Source organism: Hippocampus comes, unplaced genomic scaffold (assembly GCF_001891065.2).
Source record: "Hippocampus comes isolate QL1 unplaced genomic scaffold, H_comes_QL1_v1.1 scaffold328, whole genome shotgun sequence".
In the NCBI taxonomy this organism is placed as follows: domain Eukaryota; kingdom Metazoa; phylum Chordata; class Actinopteri; order Syngnathiformes; family Syngnathidae; genus Hippocampus; species Hippocampus comes.
Genome location: NW_017841881.1, coordinates 246,445 through 273,307, shown reverse-complemented (window position 1 = coordinate 273,307; position 26,863 = coordinate 246,445). Strand labels below are relative to the sequence as shown.

General features: G+C 46.0%; 4 protein-coding genes and 1 long non-coding RNA gene across 6 annotated transcripts; 3 read left to right on the top strand and 2 right to left on the bottom strand.

Annotated features, from left to right (window-relative positions):
* The first annotated feature begins 679 nt into the window (after nucleotides 1–679).
* On the top strand, nucleotides 680–5,447 carry chordc1b (cysteine and histidine-rich domain (CHORD) containing 1b). Its single transcript, XM_019859562.1, has 10 exons — nucleotides 680–878; nucleotides 2,380–2,429; nucleotides 2,492–2,548; nucleotides 2,631–2,791; nucleotides 3,090–3,193; nucleotides 3,399–3,457; nucleotides 3,817–3,887; nucleotides 3,976–4,081; nucleotides 4,296–4,478; nucleotides 4,551–5,447. The coding sequence occupies exons 1-10, from the start codon at nucleotides 815–817 to the stop codon at nucleotides 4,731–4,733; spliced, it is 1,038 nt and encodes a 345-aa protein (XP_019715121.1). The 5' UTR covers nucleotides 680–814; the 3' UTR covers nucleotides 4,734–5,447.
* Nucleotides 5,448–5,496: 49 nt separating this feature from the next.
* LOC109509733 (tyrosinase-like) lies at nucleotides 5,497–11,474 on the bottom strand. 2 transcript variants are annotated; one of them, XM_019859561.1, is made up of 6 exons: nucleotides 11,380–11,474; nucleotides 7,362–8,384; nucleotides 6,983–7,199; nucleotides 6,768–6,915; nucleotides 6,201–6,382; nucleotides 5,497–5,834 (listed from the first exon to the last, which is right to left on the bottom strand). In XM_019859561.1, exons 2-6 carry the CDS (start codon nucleotides 8,178–8,180, stop codon nucleotides 5,578–5,580), a joined length of 1,623 nt encoding a protein of 540 aa, XP_019715120.1. In that variant the 5' UTR covers nucleotides 8,181–8,384; nucleotides 11,380–11,474; the 3' UTR covers nucleotides 5,497–5,577. The 2 variants fall into 2 exon arrangements, with proteins under 2 accessions (XP_019715120.1, XP_019715119.1); XM_019859560.1 differs by lacking the exon at nucleotides 11,380–11,474 and adding an exon at nucleotides 9,857–9,940.
* Nucleotides 10,145–20,474, top strand: grm5a (glutamate receptor, metabotropic 5a). The gene is made up of 18 exons (XM_019859555.1): nucleotides 10,145–10,543; nucleotides 11,340–11,617; nucleotides 11,681–11,814; nucleotides 11,913–12,177; nucleotides 12,579–12,693; nucleotides 12,891–13,140; nucleotides 15,183–15,418; nucleotides 15,502–15,623; nucleotides 16,352–16,476; nucleotides 16,539–16,707; nucleotides 16,859–16,985; nucleotides 17,066–17,183; nucleotides 17,381–17,567; nucleotides 17,809–17,967; nucleotides 18,516–18,641; nucleotides 18,711–18,893; nucleotides 18,971–19,140; nucleotides 19,863–20,474. The coding sequence occupies exons 2-18, from the start codon at nucleotides 11,390–11,392 to the stop codon at nucleotides 20,449–20,451; spliced, it is 3,303 nt and encodes a 1,100-aa protein (XP_019715114.1). The 5' UTR covers nucleotides 10,145–10,543; nucleotides 11,340–11,389; the 3' UTR covers nucleotides 20,452–20,474.
* Nucleotides 16,557–26,681, bottom strand: LOC109509737 (uncharacterized). The gene is made up of 5 exons (XR_002166994.1): nucleotides 26,479–26,681; nucleotides 24,892–24,947; nucleotides 17,092–17,220; nucleotides 16,894–16,993; nucleotides 16,557–16,640 (listed from the first exon to the last, which is right to left on the bottom strand). It is a non-coding gene; the product is annotated as an uncharacterized LOC109509737 (long non-coding RNA).
* Nucleotides 23,401–26,220, top strand: rab38b (RAB38b, member of RAS oncogene family). The gene is made up of 3 exons (XM_019859563.1): nucleotides 23,401–23,709; nucleotides 25,180–25,457; nucleotides 25,778–26,220. The coding sequence occupies exons 1-3, from the start codon at nucleotides 23,508–23,510 to the stop codon at nucleotides 25,931–25,933; spliced, it is 636 nt and encodes a 211-aa protein (XP_019715122.1). The 5' UTR covers nucleotides 23,401–23,507; the 3' UTR covers nucleotides 25,934–26,220.
* Nucleotides 26,682–26,863: the final 182 nt, after the last annotated feature.

The following is a 26,863-nucleotide window of genomic DNA, read 5'->3' as shown; positions in this document are numbered from 1 at the left end:
GCACTCTTTTTTTCCCATTGTGCAACAACATCGAGTAACTCCTGTACGCCAATTTGACACGATCATTCTGCCCTTCTGTCCAACTACAGGAGAATCTGACCACCATTTCATAGACCTTGAGACCACCAACAGGCCGCTCACGGAACTGCAGGTGGCCAACACAAAGACCAGATCTTTTTTTTTTTAATGTTTTCTTAGAAATGTATTATTGCTTCCATCATCATTGCCACCTTGTGTTTTTGCTTCACTTTGTACGTTTTAAGTGCCCTAGAAATTAAATTCATAACCTCTCCCCGACTCTCCAAAATGTCTTTTAAAAAAGCGAGAGAGTTCTTTCAATAAAACCTACTTTTGTCCACAAAAATTCGAGACAAAATATTCTTGTAATGACTTCTAAAAAGAAAATGGAGGATCAGACTTTTGGGTGTGGGGGCGGAGGGATTCTCCGATCCAAAATCAATTTTTACTCATAATTGTCATCAAATATATTTTTCAATAAAATATTCCTGTAATAAAACTTCTTTCCTAAAAATCTACAAACATTCTCATGACAAAACTTTCCTTAAAAAAAGCCTGACTCTTCCTTGATCTACCTTTGCGGGAACAAAAGCCGAGGAAACCCGGAAGTGAGCAAGCGAGTGAGGCAATGGCTGAGCGTGTACACGCCGATGTTGACCGAAAGAATCCGATCAATCCGGAAGTGAGCAAGGGCAGCTGAGTGAGTGAGCGTCGCGCTGTGAAGCGTCCGCCGCGTCTCCTTGTGCTGCTTTTTTAAGTGTCCGTTTCCGCATTTAAAATACATTTACTCGTCACGATGTCTACTTTGTGCTACAACAAGGGCTGCGGCCAGCGGTTCGACCCGGACAACAACCCAGACGGTGAGTAGCTAGTTCGAGCGAGGCTAACAATTCATCTGGAAAATTCTACGAGCCGACAGGCCAAAGTGGGGCCCGCTAACTGACACGACTCGAAACAAACGCGTCCCACTTTACTTCACTTTTGACTGTTAGTTCTACTTCGACTTGGTTATTCGGGGAAAAAACGCCGTTAATATCTTTGCACAGCTAGTTGTCGAAAGGACAATTTCATCACATTTTAACTTGTACATATTGAATGCAGCTTTTTATTATCCTCAAGTACATACGGTGCCGTAAAAAATATTTTTTGTTTACAGTTTCCCCACTTCAGATCAAGATCATCAAATGTAAAGAGCAGACAAATACAACCCAAACAAAACAAAAACAAAATGCAGTTCATTAAAATGTTGATTTTACTTAGTGGTTTAAAAAAACATTTAAATATTTTTGGTCCTGTGTTTTGTTGTCGTTATATTTGGTCAAACAAATGTTGCTTTAATTGTACCAGACAGTCAGCAGGAATAAGAAACCTCAGAAACAGAGGATGTGTACCAATTTTTTTTTCACGACTGTGTATTGTGTTGATGTGACTTGCTTTTCTTTTTTGTTTCCTGGAATCACTATTCCTGTAATTGGCTAAAAAATGATTTACATTTCCCCACTGTGGATCGAATAAAAGGTTATCCAAACCAATCTAATTCCCCCTGGCAACATGAGACTTCTTGATCAAAGAAACAAATAATCCAACTATCATCTATTATCTAAAGGTCACATTAACAAACAAAAAAAGAAAGAAAAAACAGTCTTGAAAGAATTGCTTCTTTCTCAAGAAACATGAACCTTTCTCATACTATAATTTCTTTTCATGATGACCCCAAATCTCATTTACACAAACTCTGTGAAGGGCAGTGAGTGTACTGGTAGTCTTTAGAACTTGGCATCAGTTTGAGTTTGTTACCGTTTTGCATTACTTCTGAAAATAAATCGTTGATGGCTTGTTTTCATGAAGCCTTTTTGTTATAGTTAAAATTCAATCGGGTGTCTGTCTAGGTTTGTGTGATTAAACAAGCACACGTTGTCGTGTGTCTTCATCTACAGAAATATCGCGCAGGACTTGTGTCTAATTTCCATTTTAATTGCATGCCACTTTTCATCGCAGTGCATTACCTGAAGGCCTGATGGAAAACACTGTGGACTGCTTGAAGGGAATTGTTGCTTTATAAGGTCACCCAGGCAATTTTATACTCTTTGTGACTTTTAAAGATGTGGAGCTGGGGTTTGTCTCTGCAGGCGGCTGCACGTAGCACCTTGAATTACCACAATAAAGTCGGAGTGTAACAGGATAAAAAAAAGACGTGTTGGTATTTCTTTCATAATAAAAAACATTTTAGATGGAAAAAAAGGTGTGATTTTGTGAGGGAAAGTGTTGGAATGATGTTTTTTCCCCCCCTCAGTTATAATATGATTTCATCTCGAAAGATGACTACTGTAATCAGATTTATTTATGTATTTTGGGCTATAGGCGGCTGCACATACCACCCCGGCGTCCCAGTGTTCCATGACGCACTGAAGGTAAAAACCCTTGGACAAAAATGTGACTTCCCAGCCGTTAACGCTCATCTCTCCTTGCCTAGGGATGGTCCTGCTGCAAGAGACGGACCGTCGACTTCTCCGACTTTCTCAGCATCGCGGTAAGCTTTTGTTCCCGCTCACGACATCGGCGCGCTTGTCTGCCCGTCCGCCTTTAACGGCACTCTTTTCTCCCGCTCGCAGGGCTGCACGAAAGGCCCCCATAACAAAGAGAAACCCCCCGAGCCGGTGAAGCCTGACGTGACCTCGTCGAAAGAGAAGAAAGACAGAGACGAGCAGAAGCCCAAATTTAGCGAGTACATCATCTCCGCGCCAAAGCCTCAGGAGGCCATTTGCAGACCCAGGTTGTCCAACACTTTCACTTGGAATCAATAGCGTTCACGTCCAAGGCACACACTATTGATTGGAAAGCAACTTAAAAAGAAAAGAATAGCGGTATTGATTGACCCTCACTCAGCCGCCAACTGCACCCCCTCAATTGGAAAAAAACATCGCCAGATTCTTTTAAAAAACCATTAAACCCCCCTTTGATAAAATATGTCCTGGTGGGATGTATTCTGCCAAATGATACAAAAGTGGACAATACCCAAAAGAAGAGAGTGACGTTTCTCCGAAGCTATATCGTCGTCTTGTGTGTGTCAGTGCCGACGAGCCCATGGTGAGGTTGCAGCACAAAGTGTCTTCTTCCCTCAAGCAAGCTCTGGAGAAGCTCAAGCTGACTGACAACTCGCACGCACTGAAACAAGGTGAGAGAGCAGAACGCTTACGTTTTTAGGCGCAACTCGGTTCTCCAAAGAACAGGAAATAAACAGCGTCCGGAAAGTTAAAAGATCTCTGCTGGGAATTGGAGCTCCATTTGTGTCAGAGAAGCTCAGTCAAAGTTGATGTTGACGCATCACAACTGTCACGCATGGCATTACAAGTGCATGTGTGTGTTTTGCATCCCTGCAGAGGACGACAGCAACGAGGTCAAGATTGGTACATCCTGCAAAAACGGAGGATGTACTAAAGTAGGTGGATCAATCTGCATCGTCTTATTTACCGGGTACCAAGGCGTGTGTGTGTGTGTGTGTGTATGTATGTATATATATATATATATATGGAAAAGTAGTAATTTTATTGAGACATAATATTTTGGGGATTAAGTTTAAGATTTTTTTCTTGCCCATTATTTTAAAAAGCACTACTTGGTTATGAACTTTTATTTTAATGACCGTGAGATTCCCACTTGTCAAAAAAAAATCATATACCGTAATTAACTTATTTTCTTGGAATAAAAGTATTTGTAATTTCCCTTTTGAGGGCTTGTAGAGAGAAAAGCGACAAAATTACTGTTAAACTCACCTTTTCACCCCCCTCTCCCAAAAAGAGCTACGACGGCCCGGCCAGTGACTCTGACACGTGCTTCTTTCACTCTGGATTTCCAATCTTTCACGAAGGGTAGGTTGTGTTCTCCACTCTGACCATCTATTTCTGTGGGGGGGGGAACAAAAAAAAGGCAAGTACATGATTTTGTTTCCGTATTCAGGATGAAGTACTGGAGCTGCTGCAAGAAGAAAACCTCCGACTTCAACTCCTTCCTCTCCCAGGTGGGCTGCACTGAGGGCCAACACCTGTGGAGGAAAAAGGAAGAGGTAGGTTGTTAGAAACAGCACTCTGGCCCCATCTCGTGGTATGTTATGAAATCATCCCACACACATACTGCAATTAAACAATTGTTTTACCATGTCAACATTTTTTCAAGAATTTTTGGACTTAAATTCAATAGATATTTTTAATTTTTTTTTTTCTGAGAGTAGACAGTAGTTAAACTTATACGTTAAAGGCACCACTATATACCTGATTCAGGGCAAGAAGGTGGTGCCATGTCGATTCGACTGGCACCAGACTGGCTCGCAGGTCATCATCTCCATCTACGCCAAGAACGGCGTGCCCGAGCTGAGCTACGTGGACGCCAATAGCACCACGTTGCACATTCGCGTGGTCTTTGAGGGCGAGAAGGAGTTTGAGCAGAAGATTAGCCTGTGGGGGGTAAGTCCACAAGTCAGGGTTGGGACAGCAATACAAACATCACCATTGACGTCATTGTCGCCGTCTTTGCAGGTGATAAACGTGAGCCAGAGCGCAGTCAACATGATGGCGGCTAAGATCGAGGTGGCCATGAGGAAGTCGGAGGCCATGTCGTGGGCTCGCCTGGATCTGCCGCCGCCCGTAGCGCCACCCACGCAGGACCACGAGAAAAAAGGCGACGGTGACAGTGATAGCAACGATGAGGAGAATGAATGATAGGACGCGAAAACTTTGGAACTTTTGCAGTCATATTCCATTATTCCTGAACTTGAATAGGCACAGAATGCCAGGTGATGTCATCATGCTGGACGACCACATTTCTGCTTGACTTTTAGCCCACTTTTTTTTTCATTCCAGTCAAAATTTCAGTGCTGAAAGACGATGGTCAATCATGTTTAAAACCCAATAAAATGTTAAAAGAACTGAAATGTATTTTCTACACCTGAAGGAGAACGATGGATTTAATGTGATTTTGTCAAGTAATTTTGTCCTTGAAATGCAATAATGTGAGAATGTTCAAGAAAAACAAGTTGGTAAATTGACAACAAACTTCCCTCAAGAAATGTAACTGGGGAATTGAGGATAATTTTATTGTAAAGTATCACCACTCCATTCACAGCAGGAATGTTCTATTATTTTTGAATGCAAGTCACGAAATAGCAGGCTTGCTGCCATCCATAATGCTGATTACCACCACATTTCCGCTCCCTTGACTTGAATGTTTTACCTCATCAGCACTGATGTAACAACTTTATAACCTACAGAAAGAGTTAAAGGAGCTGAAGTTATTTTCTGCACCTGGAAGCAAAGAATGGATTCCACATGATGGCTTTTACTCATGCAATTGTCTTTCTGTCCTTACGGTGGTGGTTCAGACCAAAAAAAAACAAAAAAAAAACGTTTTTAACAATGAAAGTACTGTAATACTCACCGAGGATTCTCAAGTGCTGTATATTATACACACTCATGTGATACGGTCTTACTTTTGCAAGAAAAAAGGTCTTTATTGTAACATGGGACACGTTGAAGAACGAGTGCATGGCTACCTAATGGTGCATCATCACATGGCTGCTGTGTAGCCGCGGAGTTTGTTTTCTTTATCTCTCTTGAGAAGAGGCTGAGTTTCCCTAAAGGTTGGGGACAGGAATAACCTTTTCCGGAGCCGTGGCCACGCCGGGACACGGCGTTTGATGTAAACTGCGGCGGCGGGCACTCCCAGCGCCGCAACTGCGCCGCAGAGGCTGGCGAGCAGCAGCCATGGCCACATGGCATGCAAATCCTCCATGTAGGGACGCAAGGAGTCGGACAGAAGCTGGTCTGCAGAAGAAATAAGGAAAGGTTATGCCTTATGGATATTGGGCTAATATTTGCAGCAGAGAATCTGAAATTCAGAGAACTTGGACAAATTTAATTCGGGAAAAAAAAATATCTAAATGATTTACCCATCAACAAAAATTTGCGATTCATTTGCTAATCGATTAGTTGCCGATTAATTATTGGGCTTTTGCATCAAAGAAATGTTTAGCTCTCAATAGGCGTTTAGTTATCACCATAGATTTGAGTCTTAAAAGCACCTATTGTATACGTTTTCGTAAACATACACTATACGTAGAGGTGCAATTTCATTGTGTTCTTATGCAATGACAATAAAAGGAAACTTGAACTTGATTCTTGAACACTTACTGGTAGCCAGCAGGCGTGAGTACTCGTACCCCAACTCTTTGCTGGTTATAAAGTACTCTCTGTTAGTGTGCAGAGGCAGGAAGGGAACCATGTGGTACTCGCCGTTGTGTCCAATGGGGGCGTTCGAAGTTGGGTACTGCGACGGGTTGGGCCTGTGCCTCCTGAGCCACTCTTCATAGAGACTTGACACGGGAATATAGCGCATACATTTAGTGGAAATGTGCGTTTGCGTATGGCGCATGCAAGTCTTCAAAGTGCTTCATCACTTTGACCATATTTTGTTACGTTAGAGCCTTCTCGCAAAAAAGTTGGAGCAAAAGCTATGAACAGCGAGCTGCACACCCGAGCTTACGACAGCCAACTCAATACTCTCATTTGCTGACATCTTGTGGCATCTTCAAGCGTGAAAGAGAGGCCACAAAAAAAAAAAAAAAAAAAATGCTGAGAGCTGTGAATTTTTCAGCGAGTTTAGGTTCCAGAACCAGACACATTACATTCTAACTTGTGATGTTAGGTTGTATTAAATTTGCGAGCATCAATAAGTTGGTCATGAAAGGTGTGTGTCACCTGTCCACAAAGGAGTGGTGCAGGAGAAAAATGGGGTCGTTCGCTGAGCCCTGCACAGAGGACATGGATCCGTTCATGAAGATATGCAGAGCAGCATGCATGCCCATACGAGTGCTGCTGCCTAAGCCCGTCTGAGGGTCCCCAAATCCTGGAAGGGGAAAAACATGATCTCACACACAATTTTTTTTTTTTTTTTGTTTTTGCATTTCCTCAACCTTCCATGGTGTTCCGGAAGCTCATATTGGCGGTGCGATCCATGGCGCCCGTGTCATAGTTGGCCAAGCTGAGGGTGAAGGCAACCTCGGCGGAGGTGGGCAGACGCGGCACCCGGCTGTGGTCATGGTTGCCGGGGTTACGCCGAAGAGGGCCCTCGGCTCGGGCGTCGCACAGAACGCCGCGAGCGTTGTAGTCCTGCGCTTGGGAACACAGCGACTGTAGACAGAAACGGACAGTGTCAATCAACTTGTACATTACATTTTCAAAAACAAAGACTTGTCTTCAACAAACTTAGCAGAGTAATTTAAAAAAGAAATAAACTAAAAGAAAAGCAGGCTAATTGGCGGAGGTAAGGAAATAAAAAGGGTCGTTATATACCCTCCAGGAGGAGAAGACAGAGCCGGGACTAAGCAGAGTGGGGTCCCGGGGGTTTTGCTCCCCCATAAGCTGATCAGTGCACACGTCGCACCCCCGTGCATCCCTCCAGTCCCAGAAGGGGATAGAGAAGCTGTCATCCCCGGTGATCTTCCTGATCTCCCGCTCCCATTGCAGCAGGTAGACACGGTGCCACGGAAGGAACCCGGGCGCCCAGTGGGCAAAGTCTACGTCCACCCACACATTTCCCGCCCCGCCGAGCAGCGTGTCTCGGGACACATAGTAGTGCATCCACACGAAGATGTCGTACACGGAAACATTGGCAAAGGTGGGGTTGGAGCCATTCTCCATCTCCCGGTAGGTTCCCGTGGCGACCACGTAGTCGCTGCTCGGCGTCTGCTTGGCCAGGTTGAGGTAGGACACCAGCTGCATTCTCTCGGTTCGGGTCAAGTGGAACACGTTCCTCCGGAGGGATTCCCTCCTTTCAAGGCAGTTCACCCCGTAGTAGCCAAACTTGCAGTCGGCACAGCTGAACCCCATGAAGTTGCCCATGCACTGGCAGGTTCGGTTGTAGAACACCAGGGGCCACCTCTCCCGGTCGTCCACCCCCCTGAAAGGATACTGCGTCCCATCTGGTGCGTCCGGTACCACCACATCCCGACAGAAACCTCGACCGGAGCTGGCCCCGCACGCCGAGCCGTCCCCATCCCAAGGTGGGCAGCACTCCTTGGCCAGCAGAGCCTGGCGGGTGGCACAGGGGCGCGGGAACTGCTGCAGCCCCGGCTCCCAAAAGAGCATAAAAACCATGGCGACACACCACATCGCAGCCGGTGTGAAAGAAAAAAGAAAAGGCCTGGAAAACGGTCTGTCATGCTTTCAAGGCCTTAAAAGTCTTTTCCGACAGAGACTCCTCCTTCCGCGCTGAGTCCGGTCACATGCTGCTTAACCTCAGGATGAGGCTTTCACTGATGCTATTAGAGAGCTCACAACCACTCAGACAGAAATGATTGGTGAAGTAGCACATTTCTTGGGGGGGTGAATGAATGCAGTGAAAAAGCAAACTTGCTTCAACTTTAAAAGAAATTGAACGCTTGAAACTTGTTGAACACATGAAATCACAATTAAAGCAAACACTTTTATGGACCTGTTCAAACTCGGAGACTGAAAATTTGAGAGTCTTAGTTTTGAAAGAATGCAATTATTTTCATAAAAACCAAATTGTTGTCGAAATCCTGGACAGAAATCCCACCTCCTTTGACGTGATTACGTTCCAGAGAATAAAGTTTCAATTACATGCAAAAAAGAAATGTTTTATCAGAAAAACGTAGTGCATGTTAAAAAGTAGTCTTACAAAAGTCAAAACCCTTTTTTTTTTTTTTTTACGAGAATGTAATTTCATTTTGATGATAAAGTCAATGTATCGCATTCGTTTCAGGGTAAGAATTTCCCTGAGGCCATCACAGAGCTCCCAACCACTCAGAAACGATAAGCAATGAAGCTACTCGAAGTTAAGATAATCATATTTTATAATAGATCAATTTTTTTAAGGTTCGGTATCAGCTGTTTTTTATTTTTTTTATTTTCAAGTGCTGTGTGACTCAAGGTCAATTGAACAAACAACCGTTAACTCATGATCACCCCATGAAAGCATTTACAATTGAGGCCGCAAAAATATTCATAAAAACCCCACAGGCAATGTGGAACTGTAGGCCTTTTGTGGTGTGGGCATGAGACAGAGATGCACAGATAGACCGCAACACTACTTTAGACAAAGTCAAGATTTTACATCAAGGACAATCTTTGAGGAGAGTCACATGCTCACCTTTTAGCTGGCTGCCTAAACGACAAAATATAATTTGAGGTACTTTCATTTGGTCTCATGACAAACAGCAAAATGTGTAGCCTTTTCATTGGAAAAAATGTAACTTCAAGGGATGGGGTCGCATGACATCAAGAAAGGGAGAGTGATTGATGAGAAAGGTCATTTACAGATGCCATTTAACATTGGACGTTAGACATTTGAAATTGGTCTATAGTTGTTGCAAGACAGGAAAAACACGACATAAAGATCCTCAATTCACTTCATTATCGGTCTTTGGGACCAAGATATCACAAGATGGCCTCTAAGCACTCATTAAGCTCAACTCACTTTGACTAAATTCCTAAACAAAAACACATCACATGATGGCCCAACATACCGTAATATTTTCAGATTAAACAGGGCTTTAAGTTAGCGTTGGTAAATTTGTTCTGCTTTGGCACCACTGGTTTCAATTGAACGAGGAACCAAAATCATTATCTGCACTTGTGTTAGCATGTTCCTACGATGAAAAATACTACTCTTCTTATGATTTGGTGTGGCGCAATTGGAAACAAATTAGGAGCCAAGTCTTCTTTTAACACGGTGCACCTTCATTTGTTCGACATAAAATTTGTTTGTGGAAACCCCCAAACGCATTCTTTTGAAATTAATGTTGAACTCATTTGGCCACACTCACCACTTGAGCGACGAACAAGTGGAAAACGACGTGATCCCGGCCATGTCCAGGAACGCATGCGCATTAATGCGCGAAAAGCGAGGCAACATGGCTGACCTGAAAAGTAATAAATTGTAGCCCGTAACAAAATAAATATTCCCCTGTCACGGAGATTTATAACGTGTGGGCTGACTGAAACTTAAAAACAACCGCAAATCGCCACTCGTCTGTTAACTTGAGTTTCGGAGAGTATCTCCGCCACAAACAAAAAGTTCATCAAACGGCGCCACCCAATGGCACAGAAAGGGCTATGTCGTAAACGCCAACTTTTATCTTGAATGCCATATTGATTTAACTAATGGTGGACGACGATTAAACGATCATTAGTATTTGGTAGGAATAAGTGATCACGAGTATTTGTTTATGGTTTACTGTGAAAGCACCTCACCCTTTCATCCCCGGGGATGCTGCGCTGATGAAGCCGTCTGTGAGTGGGAGGGGACGGGGGCGATTAAGATAGAGACAGTTCGAGCCGAGGGAGGCAGCGGGTATTCGCTGCTGCTTCTTGTGCTCGCGATGTTCTTACTAGACGTGCTCCAACCAGAAGAGATCAAATGTATCGACGTTAAGAATAGTCAAAATTTCCCTGTGATGGAGACGCTCACATCCGCGTAGCCTACTCACTACATGGATACTACAGGACAGCAGGTAGGCTGAAATAAAGTTTGAGTGTGGCTAATTCGTGGTTTCAGAGAAGCTCTTGCAGACCTGGAGAGTTAATGTGTTGATTACCTGTTGTTAATATTATTGTTATATTTAGATTACATGGCAGATATTCCAGAATGAGGCTCAACGATATGATTTCTATCCTTCATCTGTGATGTGCATTTAGATTTAGCCGAGCCCCCAGCACCTGTACTATTAAAATAAAGCCCCAGAACGGTGAATATTCAACCAATTTACACAAAATTATAACCAAGCTTGTCTAAACCTTTTCCTATTAAAAAAAAAAAAAAAAAAACAGTCGTAATTTTACAATGAAGTCACGTACAAAAATTAAATTGTAATGGCAAAAAAAATTGTACAAGGAGAAAAATCTTAAACAGGGATTAAGTTGTAATATGATAAAAAAAAGGAAGTTTTAATATTTTTAGTTGAGTGAAGTCACATTACAAGTATAAAATATATCATGATAAAGTACACGTCACAATCAATTTGTATTTCTACAATACACATGAAGTAGAGTTGCATGGAAATCACTAGGCAGTTTGGTTTGGGGTAAAAAAAACAGATGCAAAAGAGATTAAAACCTAAACTGCCTGCGGTGGAGCGAATGAAAAGCGAGCATTGTGTGCATTTGCCACCCACAAGCCCTCATTGGCCATGCTCCAGCTTCACTGTTTATGGCTTCAGCACCATGGACAGCATGACGTTGTTGCATTTGTGCAATGTTTACATTTATCTGTCATACAAAAGTAAAACTCATGCTATCATTCTACTCAAGTCAACTCGAAACCAGTGAGCGGCACGCATGCGGAGCTCACCTCTGAGAAGATGGCGGCAGGTATGAGAAGGAACGGCAGGGTGGTGTGGAGAATGGGGGTGTACGCACGACTGCTGGCTGCGAGCGTACTGCTGGGAGCCGAGCTGAGCCGACTGGGTTCGCGGGATCGGGTCGGGGTCGGCGCCCAGAACAACGAGAGAAGGGTGCTGGCTCGCATCCCGGGCGACATCATCATCGGAGCTCTCTTCTCCGTCCATCACCAGCCGCCCGCAGACAAGGTGGATACTGTTGATTGTCAGCGTTAAGTGTAAATGTGACGTTTGTATGGTGACCTCTCTCAGGTGCACGAGAGGAAGTGCGGGGCGGTGCGCGAGCAATATGGCATCCAGAGAGTGGAGGCCATGATGCACACGCTGGATCGGATCAACGCCGATCCCAACATTCTCCCCAATATTAGTCTGGGCTGTGAGATCAGGTAAATCTTTGACTTTTACAAGCCATTTTTGAGCTAAAGCATGAACAAGAGGGGTGCTAGGATAGACCCCAGAGGAAAAACTTTGTATCTACCTGCAGGGACTCATGCTGGCACTCCGCCGTGGCCCTGGAGCAGAGCATCGAGTTCATCCGGGACACGCTGGTGTCCAGCGAGGAGGAGGAGAGCCAGGCCAGGTGCATCGCACCTGGTGGCATTGCACCGGTGCCGCAGAGTAAGAAGCCCATCATCGGCCTCATCGGGCCGGGATCCAGTTCGGTGGCCATCCAGGTCCAGAACTTGCTGCAGCTCTTCAACATCCCTCAAATCGCCTACTCGGCCACCAGCATGACTCTCAGTGACAAGGTTCGGGAAACCTTTTGTAAAAAAAACAAATGATCAAGTCACCTTTTGCTCAGCATCGTCGTGTAACAATCGGATTGTGTTTCACAAGATAACAAATGGCGAGCATTATTTTACAGGTAAGACAGTGGCGATTGAGGAGTAAAAGGATAAAGACATTGCAACTCAGCATGCTCATTAACCAAGCTGGCTAAGCTTGCTACTGAAATGGCATTACTTGGCCTCACTGTAGCGCTAGCGTATTGGTTAACGAGCATTTTTCATAACTCTTCAAATGAGCAAAAACATCTCGAATCCTCAGAAGATATGTCATTTCTGTTCATTCTTTGTGTGCTGTGATTGGCTCAGCAAAAGGTGAATTGTGACCACACTTTTTAAAGACAAACGCGCCTTCGTCTTCACAGAGCTTGTTTAAGTACTTCATGAGGGTGGTGCCGTCAGACATGCAGCAGGCCAGAGCCATGGTGGACATTGTCAAGAGGTACAACTGGAGCTACGTGTCTGCCATACACACCGAGGGTAAGGGTTCGAAAGATCAGAGTGACTGCTATCTCTAAATGTGTTATCAATTACAGTAGAAACTCAAAAGGGGGAATGCAATCGCTTTTGTCACGCCTCACATTTTTCAACATTCTTTTAACCGTCATCTTCCTATACTTCCACTACCAGAAACCGCCAATAACCCTCGCCCCCCCCGCCCCCCTCCCTGACCCCAGGTAACTACGGCGAGAGCGGCATGGAGGCGTTCAAGGACATGGCGGCCAAAGAGGGGATCTGCATCGCACACTCGGACAAGATCTACAGCAACGCCGGCGAGCGCGCCTTTGACCGGCTGCTACACAAACTGCGGGCACACCTGCCCAAAGCCCGTGTGGTGGCCTGCTTCTGCGAGGGCATGACCGTGCGAGGCATCCTCGCCGCCATGCGCCGCCAGCGCCTGGTGGGCGACTTCCTACTGGTGGGGAGGTGAGACGGCCGAGAGAACTCACTCTCATCCTATACATCCCATCATCCATCCTCCGTCATCGCCATGGAAACGAGAAGGTACCGCTGTTTCTGTTCTTTATGCTTTGCTCTGTTGTGCTTTTTCTAAATGTGTTCAAGAGTTGGATGGAAGGAAAGCGTGCGGAGGAGTGGAAGGGAGGGCCGATGATTGGGGGAGTGGGGAGGGGGGTTCGTAGCTGCCGGTGGGCGGAGGAATAAGCAGCAAGTGAGGGGGTTGATGCAACCGCAGGATTGGCCGCGTCTCCCAAGAAGGTGTTTTATTTTAAGGTTGCCGGGCGTTCTATAAATGCTTCTGCTCATTAGGAGATGCACATGTGGGCTGCAGGGGGGGTGGGGGGGGGGACATGTCAAATAACCTTGAACTACATTTCACAAAACACGTCGTACACGTGTGCGCTGTGCTGCTTTTGTCAAATGTGTAATGACGTCCATGTTGTTGCTCGCGTGCTAATGAGACAAAATGCCTTCATCGTCACTGGCGTCGCCATCAACTACATGGACAGGCAACGTCTCAAGTCACATTTGAAGATGGATAAATGTCATAAATAGATACGTATAAAAATGACAATAGTCTGTTGCTGTAACACGCATCTATTTTTTTTTTTTTTTACTACCATGGAAAGAGTTTAATCAGATCAAATTGGAAGGTTAAAAACTATTTTAAATATGCTTTAAAAAGCTTCTAAATTTAATGATGGTGTATTGCAAAGCCAGGGATAGGATTCCAAATTAGCGTTTCATATTAGGATTTCAAAATCGGGTTTCACATTTTGGTTGAGGGTTTCAAATGAGGTTTTCAAGTCAAGGTTATTATGGTTGCAAATTAGGGTTTCGAGCCTGGGTTGTGGCTTTCAATAAGTTGCGGTTATCATTTTGAATTCATGTTTGGTGTCAAGGCTCTGTTCGGGTCTCAAGCCAGGGTTATCGTTTTAAATGAGGGCGACCGTTTCAGTTTTAGGTTTCAAACCTTGGTTGAGGCTTTCAGAATGGGGTTGAGGTTTGAAATTAAGGTTTCATGTCAGGACGAGGGCTTCAAATTTGGTTTTGAAGCCTGGGTTTGGCGTTCAGTTAAAGGTTAGGGTTTGGTAAATTGAAGGTTTGCATTCAGGCTGCAAGCCTAGGTTAGAGAGAAGACAAATTGTGAAAAGAATACGTTTTCTGAGCATCTTCATCACGTTTGATTCAGATGCATTCGATTGGGGGGGCGGGGGGGGGTTCTAATTAAGCATCGGCTGAGAGCCGATTGAAAAGCCCATGAGCTGACACATTAAGACGATAGTGGGACCGGAGCCAAATAAGCTCACGTCTATTCTCGGCGCTCCGGCCGCACGCGCGCGCCCGTTTCAAGAAATAAAAAAGCAGCAAAAGTTTACGACAGCGTCCCAGAGTTACACAAGCCTGGTGTGGGCGTCCATTTTGTAACACATCCTCCGAGAGGCTACACGCTCGTGGTGAAAAGCACGCGGGGCTCCGACTCTGAGAGTTTGAATCACTCCTGAACTAAAACCCACGCACCCGAGCGCTCGTGGAGGCTGGGGGAGGGGGGGGGGCAGCAACCACATCGCCCCCTTTTGCTACACCACCTACACACGCGAGCACACATCAACAGACGCACTTCGAGTCAACACGGGTGAACTTTGAAGCAGATCTTTTTCCGAGTAGCCACTTTTACTGCAGAGGAACAAACCTCATCCAGTGTTCAAACGTAACCTAAAATAAGAAAGCACTCGTTTTCCCCTGACGAGCACGCTTCATGGAAATATTCGTCATCCTGGATTCAAAGCTGAATTTGAAACCCTAACCTTGCCGTGCTTTTGTAATTTGAAACCCGTGTCTGTACCTGTCCGTGCCTGCCCCAAGATGAGAACCACTGATTTGATCTTAACTGCATTTTTGAAAAACTTTTATGGCAGTTGCCACATTCAAATGTGACTCAAAAATTAAAACGAGTCCAATGAATTTAAGAAAGCGGTTAGCAGAACTGATGATGTTCTTCCGTTTAGCGACGGCTGGGCGGACCGCTACGACGTGACCGACGGCTTGGAGCGGGAGGCGGCAGGCGGCATCACCATCAAGCTCAAGTCGGCCTACGTGACGTGGTTCGACGACTACTACCTGAAGCTCAAGCCCGACACCAACCTGAGGAACCCCTGGTTCCCCGAATTTTGGCAGCACCGCTTCCAGTGCAAGCTGAGGGGCGTCCCGCAGGAGAGCACCGCCTACAACCGCACGTGCAGCTGTGAGACCTCTTCCTGCCAATGCCAGGAGATGGCAATAGAGCGGCGTTTAAAAAAAAATCAAAAAAACGTCCCTTCTGTGCAGGGAGAGAGTCCTTGCGTCACCAGTACGCCCAGGACACCAAGATGGGCTTTGTCATCAATGCCATCTACTCCATGGCGTACGGTCTGCACGCCATGCAGCAGAACCTCTGCCCGGGATACAAGGTACACCCGAGACGTTTGACAAACTTTTACGATGATTGAACACCCTTGGAAATAATGCTCATGTTTGATAAGATAACCTTTATTTGTCGCACAATGGATTTTGGCCATCATAAAACAGACTCCGCCCCTTTTTTTGACACTTCTGCAGTTGTACCAGAGTTACAAATTAGGGTTTCAATGCAGGGAATCTATGACTAAATAGGGTTTCAAGTCAGGGTTAGGGTTTTCATTCAGGATTTTAAGACAGGTTTGCAGTTTTGTAATAAGGTTTCAGGCCAGTGTAAGGGTTTCAAATCTGGATTAGGTTCAGGTTTCAATGAGGTTTTGAAGTTATGGGTTAGGATTTTAAATTCGGGTTTGAAGATCGGGTATCAAAGTAGGGTTCTAAGTCATTGTTAAGAGTTTGGAGCCTGGGTTAGGGATTCATGGTGGGGTTTCAAATTTAGGTTTCAAACTAGGGTTAGGGTTTTAAGTGTTTCAAATCAGGTTTGTGGTTTCAAATTGAGAGTTTCAAGACAGAGTTGGGGTTTCAACGTCGAGTTTCAAGTCAGGGTTAGGGCTTCAAATTAGGTTTTCAAATCAGTGTTAGGGTTTCAAATTCAGATTTCAAGACAGGTTACCGTTTCAAATTACGGTTAGAGTTTCAAAGTAGGCTTTCAAATTTTGGTTTTCAGGCCAGCGTTAGGGTTTTCAAGTAAGACTTCAAGCCAGCATTAGGTTCTGTCCAGGGTCTGTGTGAGGCCATGCGGCCCGTGGACGGCCGCCAGCTCCTGGACTACCTGATGCAAACCAACTTCACGGGCGTGTCGGGAGAAGTCATCCACTTTGACCAGAACGGAGACTCACCTGGCAGGTGAAAACGAGGCAGCGCCTCCTCCCGCACGTGACAGTCGACTGACGGCGCTTTGGTCCCAGGTACGAGATCATGAACTTCAAGCAAATGGCCGAGGACGAGTACGCCTACGTGCACGTGGGCAGCTGGGACCAGGGCGGCCTGCGCATGAACGACCAGGAGATCTGGAACAACGACAGCGACGTCATACTCTCCGTCTGCTCCGAGCCCTGCCAGAAGGCCCAGATCAAGGTGAGACCAGGGCGACAACGGGGTTGGGTTTCAAAGACAGCTGACAAAAGGTGACCAGAAGGCCCAGATCAAGGTGAGACCAGGGCGACAATGCGGTTGGGTTTCAACGACAAAAGGTGACGAGGAAGATTTGATTGAACAATTTTGACAGGTGATCCGCAAAGGCGAGGTGAGCTGTTGCTGGACCTGCACGCCTTGCAAGGACAACGAGTTTGTGTTCGACGAGTACACGTGTCGCGCCTGCCCGCTGGGCTCGTGGCCCACCGACGACCTGCGTGGTAAGAAACTAAAATAACACACAAGGCAAAAAATAAAAATAACGCCGGACCCTTCTGTTTTTTTTTCCTTCCCCGTGGAGGTTGCGAGCCCATCCCGGTGCAGTACGTGCGCTGGGCCGATCCGGAACCCGTCGCCGCCGTCGTCTTTGCCTGTCTGGGCCTACTGGCGACGCTCTTTGTTACAGCCGTCTTCATCAAGTAAGTCCCACGGGGTCCATTTTGACTGCCTATTAACCTTGACCAATTCAAATTGAAATGTTAGGAGGACGCCATTTTTAAATCCCAAAAGTAGCATTTAAAAATACGATGATGATCATTTTTCGACATCGTTCAGCCCTCGCGCCATCTGCGCCAGGCAGTCACGCGACTCTCGCTGTCATCTGACTGGCCGGCAGGTTCTGGGACACGCCGGTGGTGAAGTCGTCCAGCCGGGAGCTGTGCTACATCATTCTGGCGGGCATTTGTCTGGGCTACGCGTGCACGTTCAGCCTGATCGCCAAGCCGCACCTGGTCTACTGCTACCTGCAGAGGCTTGGCATCGGCTTGTCGCCCGCCATGAGCTACTCCGCCTTGGTCACAAAGGTGACGAGCGTCACTTCCCGTTTCCGAAGCGCAACGCCAGCTGTGATGCCGGTTGACTTTAGAGTGGTTGTCATTTGCACCGCATCGTTCTAAAAGTCAAACGACTCACCCTGGAAGATTGGCGCGCAGTACGGCACATGCGGTGGTGGGAGTGAGTCGTGACAAAGGGGGATTATCAATATGTATTTCTGTATATTGTGCTGGCCGGCTCGATAAGCTCTTGATCTATTTTGGAACGCAGACCAATCGCATCGCTCGCATCCTGGCAGGCAGCAAGAAGAAGATCTGCACCAAGAAGCCTCGCTTCATGTCCGCCTGCGCTCAGCTGGTCATCGCCTTCCTGCTCATCCTGCTGCAGCTCGCCATCATTGTGGCGCTGCTCGTCATCGAGCCCCCAGAGGTGGGTTTTCCGGAGGGTGTACGCGGGGGGGGTCAGGACGTGGAAGGGGTTGCGTGCCTTTTATTTTGACTATTTTGATAGGGGGTGAAGGGGTGCGCCAACATCATGAGGAAACTAAAGGGGGTTATAATGTGGCTTTGAACAGGTTTTCTTTTGTCAATTGTTTCCAAAGGGTGTGCCGAATCAGACGGGGTGGTGAACGGCTTCAAACGCTGTTTTGAGCTTTTTGAACGGGAATTCTATCCGAGCGCAAACTCTCTCATCGCGTTGGCATTGTTTTGACACATTTACAGGGCGTGCGAGGGAGAGCGGTTGGGCGCCAGCTACATTGTCATGTTGGAAGGAGTGTGTGGCTTTTTACAGGTTTTCTTTTCCTATTTTTTTCCAAGTTTGGGAGAAGGTGTTCACCAAAATTTTAACCGGGTAGATGTTTTAAACCGGCACCCCGTGCCCACCCCCCATTTCCCTCTACACCACTCGCGATCGACTGGTTGGGCACCCCAGTTTTAAACTGTATGATGTAACATGGCTGTAAATGTGCTCTTTAGGTGATTCACGACTACCCCAGCATACGTGAGGTGCACTTAATCTGTAACCTCACCACTCTGGGGGTGGTGGCGCCCTTGGGCTACAACGGCCTGCTCATCCTCAGCTGCACCTTTTACGCCTTCAAGGTGCGCATGCACACGCGCCACGCATCGTCAATATGGTCTCTGGAGCTTTTTTTTCTTTTCTCGGCGCAGACTCGTAACGTTCCGGCCAATTTCAACGAGGCCAAGTACATCGCCTTCACCATGTACACCACCTGCATCATCTGGCTGGCCTTTGTGCCCATCTACTTTGGCTCCAACTACAAGATTATCACCATGTGTTTCAGCGTTAGCCTCAGCGCCACCGTGGCGCTCTGTTGCATGTTTGTGCCCAAGGTAAGCGCCGCCGCCGCAGCCGCCACACCTGCCTGAACCAGCCCCGTCTTTTTGAGCTTTATATTCCGCCCCGTCAGGTGTACATTATGCTGGCCAAGCCGGAGAAGAACGTGCGCAGCGCATTTACCACGTCCACGGTGGTGCGCATGCATGTGGGCAACGCCAAGAAAGCCGCCAAGGCGAGTAAGCCGTCTAGTAGCATGGCCAACCTGTTCAGGCGCCGATCATCCGCGCAGGACAATGTCAGGTACGGGGTTTCATATGGCTATTGCATGTTGCCGCACCACCACTTCCCTCCTTGAATCCTTTAAAAAAAAAAAACCTTGGACACGCCCTCGAAAAACAAAAAAAATAAGGCTGTTTAAAGCGACAGAACATCTTCAACATCCTGAGACAATTGGTGCACCCCTCAAAAGAGCCGCAAAATGTACCCTTGTTTCAAGCCACCCACTTGCGTTTGTTCTGGCATACTTGGCACACCCCCAAACCCGTGCACGCGCCCTAAAAATGATCAAAACTATTTACAGCGAAGCACCCCCTTCAATTTCCTAATGACGTGCCCGCACCCGCTGTCGACCACGCACACCCTGAAGATTTCCAAAACAAAAAGTTTAAAGCCACGCACCCCCTTCAACATGATGGTTGGCGCACCCCTTGTCCATGTACACACCCTAAACATTGTCATAGCATGTAAATGTCAGCATTTCCAGGAACTACCCACGCCCCGCAAACAGACAGAATGCATCGAAAGACAGAGAGGAAAAGAAAAAATAGCCCTCGGCATACGTGGCCTCATTTTGTTTGATCTTTTGGGAATTTGATTCAGATTTTTCTTTCGAGGAAAGATGATGGATAACGGCGGGGGATGCACAGTTACGTGGTAGGAGAGAGGGAAGGGGGAGATTATGGGAGGAACGCCAGTAAGTGGAACATCGAAGGTCGAGACTGTGACTCGAGTTTTGTTCCCAGCTCCAACGGGAAGTCGGCTGCCTGGAAGCAGAACGAGCGCAGCTACAGGCCCAACCTTTGGAAGAGGATGACCTTTCACGTCAAGAAGAAGGACGCCGTGGAAGCCAACCAGACCGCCATCATCAAACCGTTCTCCACGGGCGGCGGCGGCGAGGACGCGGCGAGCGTCCAGTCTCAACGGTTCGGAGACGACACCAGACCGACGCCCGCCGAGCTCCCCGTCGGCGACATCAGCGTCATCGGCGTGGGCGAACTCGGCATGATGGCCGGTCCCGTAGAGAGCGCCACCGTCATGGAGCAAATCAACACCGTGGTGGTCAACAGCTTCAACCAGCGGGACGTCGCCGCCCTGCCGGCAGCCGCCCTCGCCGACGGCCCCGCCGGGAAGCTCTACGAGCACCTGGCGCGCCGCATCAGGGACACGGAAAAGCTCGCCGTACTGACGCCGCCGTCACCGTTCCGGGATGCTTCGCTCAGCTCCGAGGAAAGCGACGACGCTTGCTCCTCGCGCTCGCTATCTGGGGCCTCAGAGGCGGAATACGGGCAGCTGCTGCCGCGCCATTACAGCCAGAGTGCTTCCTCTCTGTAAACGCTGCTTCCCACGGACCAAACTTGTGGTGCCTTTAATACGGTGGAAAAGTCTGACATGGATATACGTTCCTTTCATGGTCAAGTAACGAGGACCTGATAATGCTAGCGCTAAAAGAAAGCAAAACTTCCCACGGACCAAACTTGTGGTGCCTTTAATACGTTCCTTTCATGGTCAAGTAATGAGGACCTGATAATGCTAACGCTAAAAGAAAGCAAAAGAGTCAACGCGGAATTCATTGCTCCTGAAATTGTGATTTTTTTTTTTCCCCCTCCAGAAATTATCCAGGTCCCACGTCTAATCATGACAGGGATACACGGCACCAGGCGTAGGAAAGCATTAAGCGACGAGGGCATGCTAATGATAACGTGAATAAGAAGCTGGAACATGCTTCCCTTACAGGCTTAAACGCTATCTTGGAATTTAGAAGATGGCAACTTTTCCAGGAACTGTCCAAGTCATGTTCCAAATCTAACATGGATTCACTGCGTCACACCTAGCTTAAGAGAGAACGTGCATTCCTTGAGCCTTCCATCTTAGATTTTTCCAAGATGGCAGCTTTCCCAGGAACTAGCCACATCCCGCTGCTATGACAACATTGATTCAATCCAACAGGAAAACAGCAAGTCAAGCAAATGTCCTAATGCTAACGCTAAAACAAAAAGCGGAGAATGTGATTTTAGTGCCAAGAGGAACTATCCAGGCCCTGCTCCTATTCTCGCGGTTTCACTGCATCGGGTGTCCAAGAATGTCAAGGGAATAGGACATCCTGACGGAGGAATTTTCGGAATTTCATCACTTGATACGGCGAACGCATCGCTTAAGAAAAGCAATGACCCACGCTCCTCATCGAACACAAATTCACTGCAGCAGGTGAAAAATGTTCATATTTGAATTTGACAACACTTTATTTCCGGGCAACAGGAAGTGTTTACACCCGAATTACAGTTGATATTCGTATTTGTTCAAATTTGTTGGTATTTTTTTTTTATCCGATTGGTAATAATGTACTGTAAAAACAAGAAGAAAAAAAAGAGTTTTGATGAACTTTGAGGATGACTGACTTTGTCCGTTTACTTTGTGCAACTTCCTACGTGTCTTTTTTTAATTTTTTTTTTTTAAGTTGATGCGTTGGCGCTCGCCGAATTGAGCTCTCGCGAGGACTCCGGATGTTTCGTTGTTTATGTGACTTTAAAAGGCGATTCTTCTTTTTTCCATGAACCAAATGAGCTAATACTATCGATATCCTACATGAGTGCTATTTGCATCTTTGTGTGTTTTTCTTATGGATTCATAATACTTTGTAAGATATTTCTACGAACCTTGGGAGAAAAAAAAAAAAAGTTAATTAACAAGTGAATGTCATTGTGGTTTAAAATGGACCAAAAACCACCTCAGGACTGACAGTGTAGCAGAGTGCTGAAATCTTGATAATGATGATTTAGATTTTTTTTTTTTTAGATAATTTCATCTTTTATTTCATGTTGAATTTTTCGATTTTTGCGGGAGGGTTCAAATAACTTGCTCCGGTTTTGTTTTTGGTCCCTGCAGACTTTTATATCCAACTAGAGGATAGCCACAGTAGTGCAGTTTGTTTCTCAAAGTCACTGGGCCCGTTTCACAAACAAGGCTTAAGCCCGAAGCCAAACCCAAATGCTTTTCAAATATTCTTTTTCTTTGTCCCCAACTTTGCAAGATGGGTTGGGTTGAATTCTATTATTCATCTTGAGTCAAAACTTTGTTTGTTTAGGTGAATGTCATTTTTCTTATGAGATGTTTTCTTTTAGAATTTACAGTATATGTGTTTGTGTTGCTGCATGTTTACTCGCACGCGCGCATGCATGTTGGTGCGATATTCGACGACAGTGTTGCCATGTTTGCATGTAGCTTTGTGACATTAGACACTCTTTCGATTCTGATCGAAACGCCAACGAGCTCGTTCAACTCAAAAACAATTTGCCTCGAGTTGTTTATGAACTTGAGTTTGTCGCAAGCGTAATAGTTGACGCCGAGTCCTTGTATCAATAAAGTGAAGTCAAAGTTGGCTGCCGTATTATACCTGTGCAAATGTTTATCTTTCGTTTCAAAGTGGAGTCCATGACTATTAATGACCACGTATTGGTTGTCAAAGTCAAATATTTAAGTGAGGAAACTTGGAAATAGTCAAAACAAATACTTAAGGTTTCAAAGTTTGGATTTAAATCCGGGTTCGGGTTTCGAGCAGGCTCAAAGTCAGCTTTTGAGGCCGAGTTAAGGTTTCAAATTGGGACTTCCGGCCCGAGGTTGGAGTTTTAAAGTAGGGTTTCAAGCCTAATTTGACGTTGAGGTTTCATGACAAGGAAGGGCTTCAGGGTAGAGTTTCGAGCATGGGTGAGGGTTTCAAATGAGAGTTTCAAGCCTCGGCCATGGTTCCAAACAAGCTTTAGGGTTTCAAATTAGTTTTAAAAGCACCGCTGGGCTTCAAGTTGTGGTTTGAAACCGGAGTTAGGGTTTGTTTGACCTTCAAACAAGTAGTTCAAAGTAGGGTTTCGAGCCTGTGTTCAAGTTTCAAGTCGTCAGGGTAAGCGTTTCAAGGTGGGTTATGGTCTCAGATTAGGGTGTTCGTCAACATTTGAGGTTTCAAACATTAGCTTAGGGGTTTTAATGTTGCATTTCAAGCAAGGGTTAATGATTCAAATCAAGGTTTCAAGACCCCGTTCAGTTTCAAAGTAGGGTTTCAGTCTTGGGTCAAATGAGGATTAAATTAGGGTTGCAAGGCTGGTTTTCAGATGGCCACAAGGTTAAGGTTTTTTTTTTTTTTTGTAAATGTGCATTTTAGCTGCAGGCTGTGATGACATCTCACCATATCTTCGATATATCATTCCAATTCCCTGGTGTCATCACCATAATTAGCATGTCAACAGGAAGCGGCGGCGCACAACGGAGCCCGCCCCTCCCCGCGCGCTCACGAGAGCCGGCAAGCGGGAGCGCGTCTCTGCGTGTAGGGTGCGCGCGCCCAAGAGAGAGAGAGCGAGAAAGAGAGCGACAGAGCGTGTGAGCGAGGGTGGCCTGAGAGCATGGCGAGCGCCGGCAAGGAGCACCTGTACAAGGTACTGGTGATCGGCGACCTGGGCGTGGGCAAGACCTCCATCATCCGCCGCTACGTGCACCACACCTACTCGCACAACTACCGCGCCACCATCGGCGTGGACTTTGCGCTCAAGGTGCTGCGCTGGGGTGCCGACGACACGGTGCGCCTGCAGCTGTGGGACATCGCCGGTGAGTGACCCCCGAACGCACGCACGCACGCGCAGTTGGCTCTAAGCGACTTTGGTTGAAGTGACTCGATCGCGTAATCCCTCAACTCGGACGGGCTCACTCGACTTCCTCAAATGTTTACTTTTTTTTTTCTTTTTTTTTTAAGGGGAAATAAGCAAAAGACAAAATGTGCAGCGTCGCCCTGCGTGCAACACAACTTTCTTAAATGTTCGGTCACGGAAGCGCGTCCACGTGGGCGGGGGGAGGAGGGGTGCATAAAGTAATTAGAAAAAAAATGTATTCAAAGATTCGATTGCATTCATTAGGGCTACAACTAATGATTATTTTGATAACGGAATACAGGTAATCTGTCGATTCATTGATGGGATGACGTTTGCATTTCAAGTTGACAGCGCAGTTTTATGATGAGAATCCAGGTGTATTATCTTCTCATGGCAAAAATCATTCTATTTAGTGACAAGGTTGGAATTTTTCCAAAGCACACAGTAGACCTATAATACAAACATTTTACAAGACTAAAAGCCGTGGTTTTTTTTTTCTACTTTAAAAACCATTCATGCAACCAGAATAAAGTCAGAAAGTTTTCCAAACTAAAAAAAAAAAACAACTTTATAGTCCAAGAGTCAAGCGTCAGCCTCCTTCGCTCATGTGAGGCTTGTTAGCGTCTTCTGTTGGGTGGGGCTTTGGGGGGGTGCAACGTGACACAATTGATGTTAGGCGCAAACCCGGGTCACCAGATGTGCTCTTTGTCTCGCTTGAGATCCGCATCGGATGCAATGCCCCTCATGTGACCTGCGCCATTTAAAACAATGCCGGGCCAACGGCAGCGTGACAAATGTCTGGACGGTAGCTGTGTGTATTTCTTTTTTTTTTTTGGTCCACAAAGGAGGAAGTGCAGGGTGAACATCCTGTCATATGGCGGCTGGTGATTCAGCTGCACGCTTATTTGTTTCGCACATGGGAAATGTCACAGCGACGACAGCGAGAACCTGCTCTTACTTACACACACACACGCACGCACGCACGCACGCACGCACGCACGCACGCCAGGTCTTGTGCAAATAGTCATTGTTAGTGTCAACAAGCACAGCCTGTGTGCACTGAAGGAATGTGCAACATCTTCAACAAAAACATCAACTACCGCAACGTCCATTAGCGTGCCAAAAGCGCTGCGTGTCTCACCGCTTGTCTTCGTAACGTGACCCACGAGGGCGGCCGTGGGCGCCGTCATTGTCATCCTGAAACAGAAGGTCGCTTTGTATTAGAATGAACAAAAATGACAAGGAAAAGTTTGATTCAAAGTCAAATGTAAACACTTATTTTTTTTCAAGAAAATCATATTTTCCAAGTAAACAGTCGCAATATCATCACAGTGGTCATTTTTTCCAGATGTTTTTTTTTTCTAGATAAAAGATGTTTCCCGAGAAAAAGACCGTTTTGTTATTGTGTATTTTGCGTATTTGGTGGCAGGCCAGGAGCGCTTCGGCAACATGACGCGGGTGTACTACCGCGAGGCGACCGGCGCGTTCATCGTGTTCGACATGACACGTCCCAGCACCTTCGAGGCGGTGCTCAAGTGGAAGGCGGACCTGGACTCCAAGCTGATGCTGGCCGACGGCCGCGGCATCGCCACGGTGCTCCTGGCCAACAAGTGCGAGCAGGGCCACCCGCTTCCCGCTAATGGCCTCAAGATGGAGCAGTTCTGCAAGGAGCACGGATTCGCCGGCTGCTTCGAGACCTCTGCCAAGGTTTCCCTTCATGTTTTTCCCATGCTTGGAGATGACCAAAAAAAAAAAAAAAAGTCTACACACCCCTGTTCAAATTCCAGGGTTTTAAAGTTCAGCTGTTCTATAGCTGTTGACATATATGTTTTTTCTTTTGAAAATGTCTTTTTTTGAAGCATGTTGTGATGTGATATCCGGTTAAAATATGAAAGACAAAATTATTTGAACTAATATTTTGAAAACAACAACACTGATTATTACTCTGACATGATATTTGTTATTTGAAAAACGTATGCACATTTAAAAAGGTTGAAAATAATTGGTTCTTCTTCCTTTTATCACAGGACAATCTAAACATCGACGAGGCGGCCAACTTCCTGGTGACTCAAATCATGGCGAGCGAGCACGCCTTGCTGAGGAGAGCCGCGGCCACCGACACCGTCACGCCACAACTGGACCGACGTCGCCGGTCGGACGGATGCGTGGGATGCCTCAAGTGAACTGAAGGAGACCCTCAAAAACTCCATTTTGCACATCTTTCAGTTTCAAATCCTCTTTTTTTTTTTTTTTAATTATTTATTTGCGATATTTTGACAACTGACGGAATGGTCGTCGTAGTATTTATTCAGTTTGCTTTCATTTAACAGTCCCATCAGAATTCATATTTCACACATACACAAATATGGCCCAACTGTTAATAATTTTTGGGCCAGTGTAACATTATGCAGTTTGAATGTTTTGAATGTGAACATTGCGCTTTAACATTGGGGAGAAAATTGCTTAAATTAAAAAAAAAATGCTCATGCGTTTAAGTTTTAAACACAACAAAGGAGTCTTCATCTTGCCCTGTAGTTGGCTCCTATTTCAAACGACAATTGATACCATGCTAATATGCTAACAGTTGGAATGCTCACACAAGGCAAGATGGCCACCTGGCCAGAGTTCAGAAAGCGCTAAAGCAGTTCGACATGGATTTTACACACATGGTCAGGTAGTATTTCTGATAAGGAATACCAACAGTCATTATATTAATCGCATTACTGACCTTCTTCGTGTTGAATTATTCCGCCATCTTGACAAGGTTGAGTGTCCATCCTACGCATCAGCAGCTTTGACGTAAAGACACCAGCTGAATGGCATTCCAATTAAGTGGATTACGTAGCCTTGTTCTCGAAATTCTGGCGCCCCCTGGTGGCACGTTGTTCGAATTACAACTTTTTACGAGTGATACGTTCATGTTCGCACAGAAAGCTGATGAAAGTTTTGCGACTCTCCCTAAAGAATCGTGTTTTTTTCCACTAAAAGAGGAAAAAAATCCCAAACATTTAAATGGTTCTACTCAAATATATGTAAATATAAACGTTATATTTTTACACATGAAATCCAGGTGAAGATGCTGTGTTTGAGTGTAAATCTGTACATATTTAAAC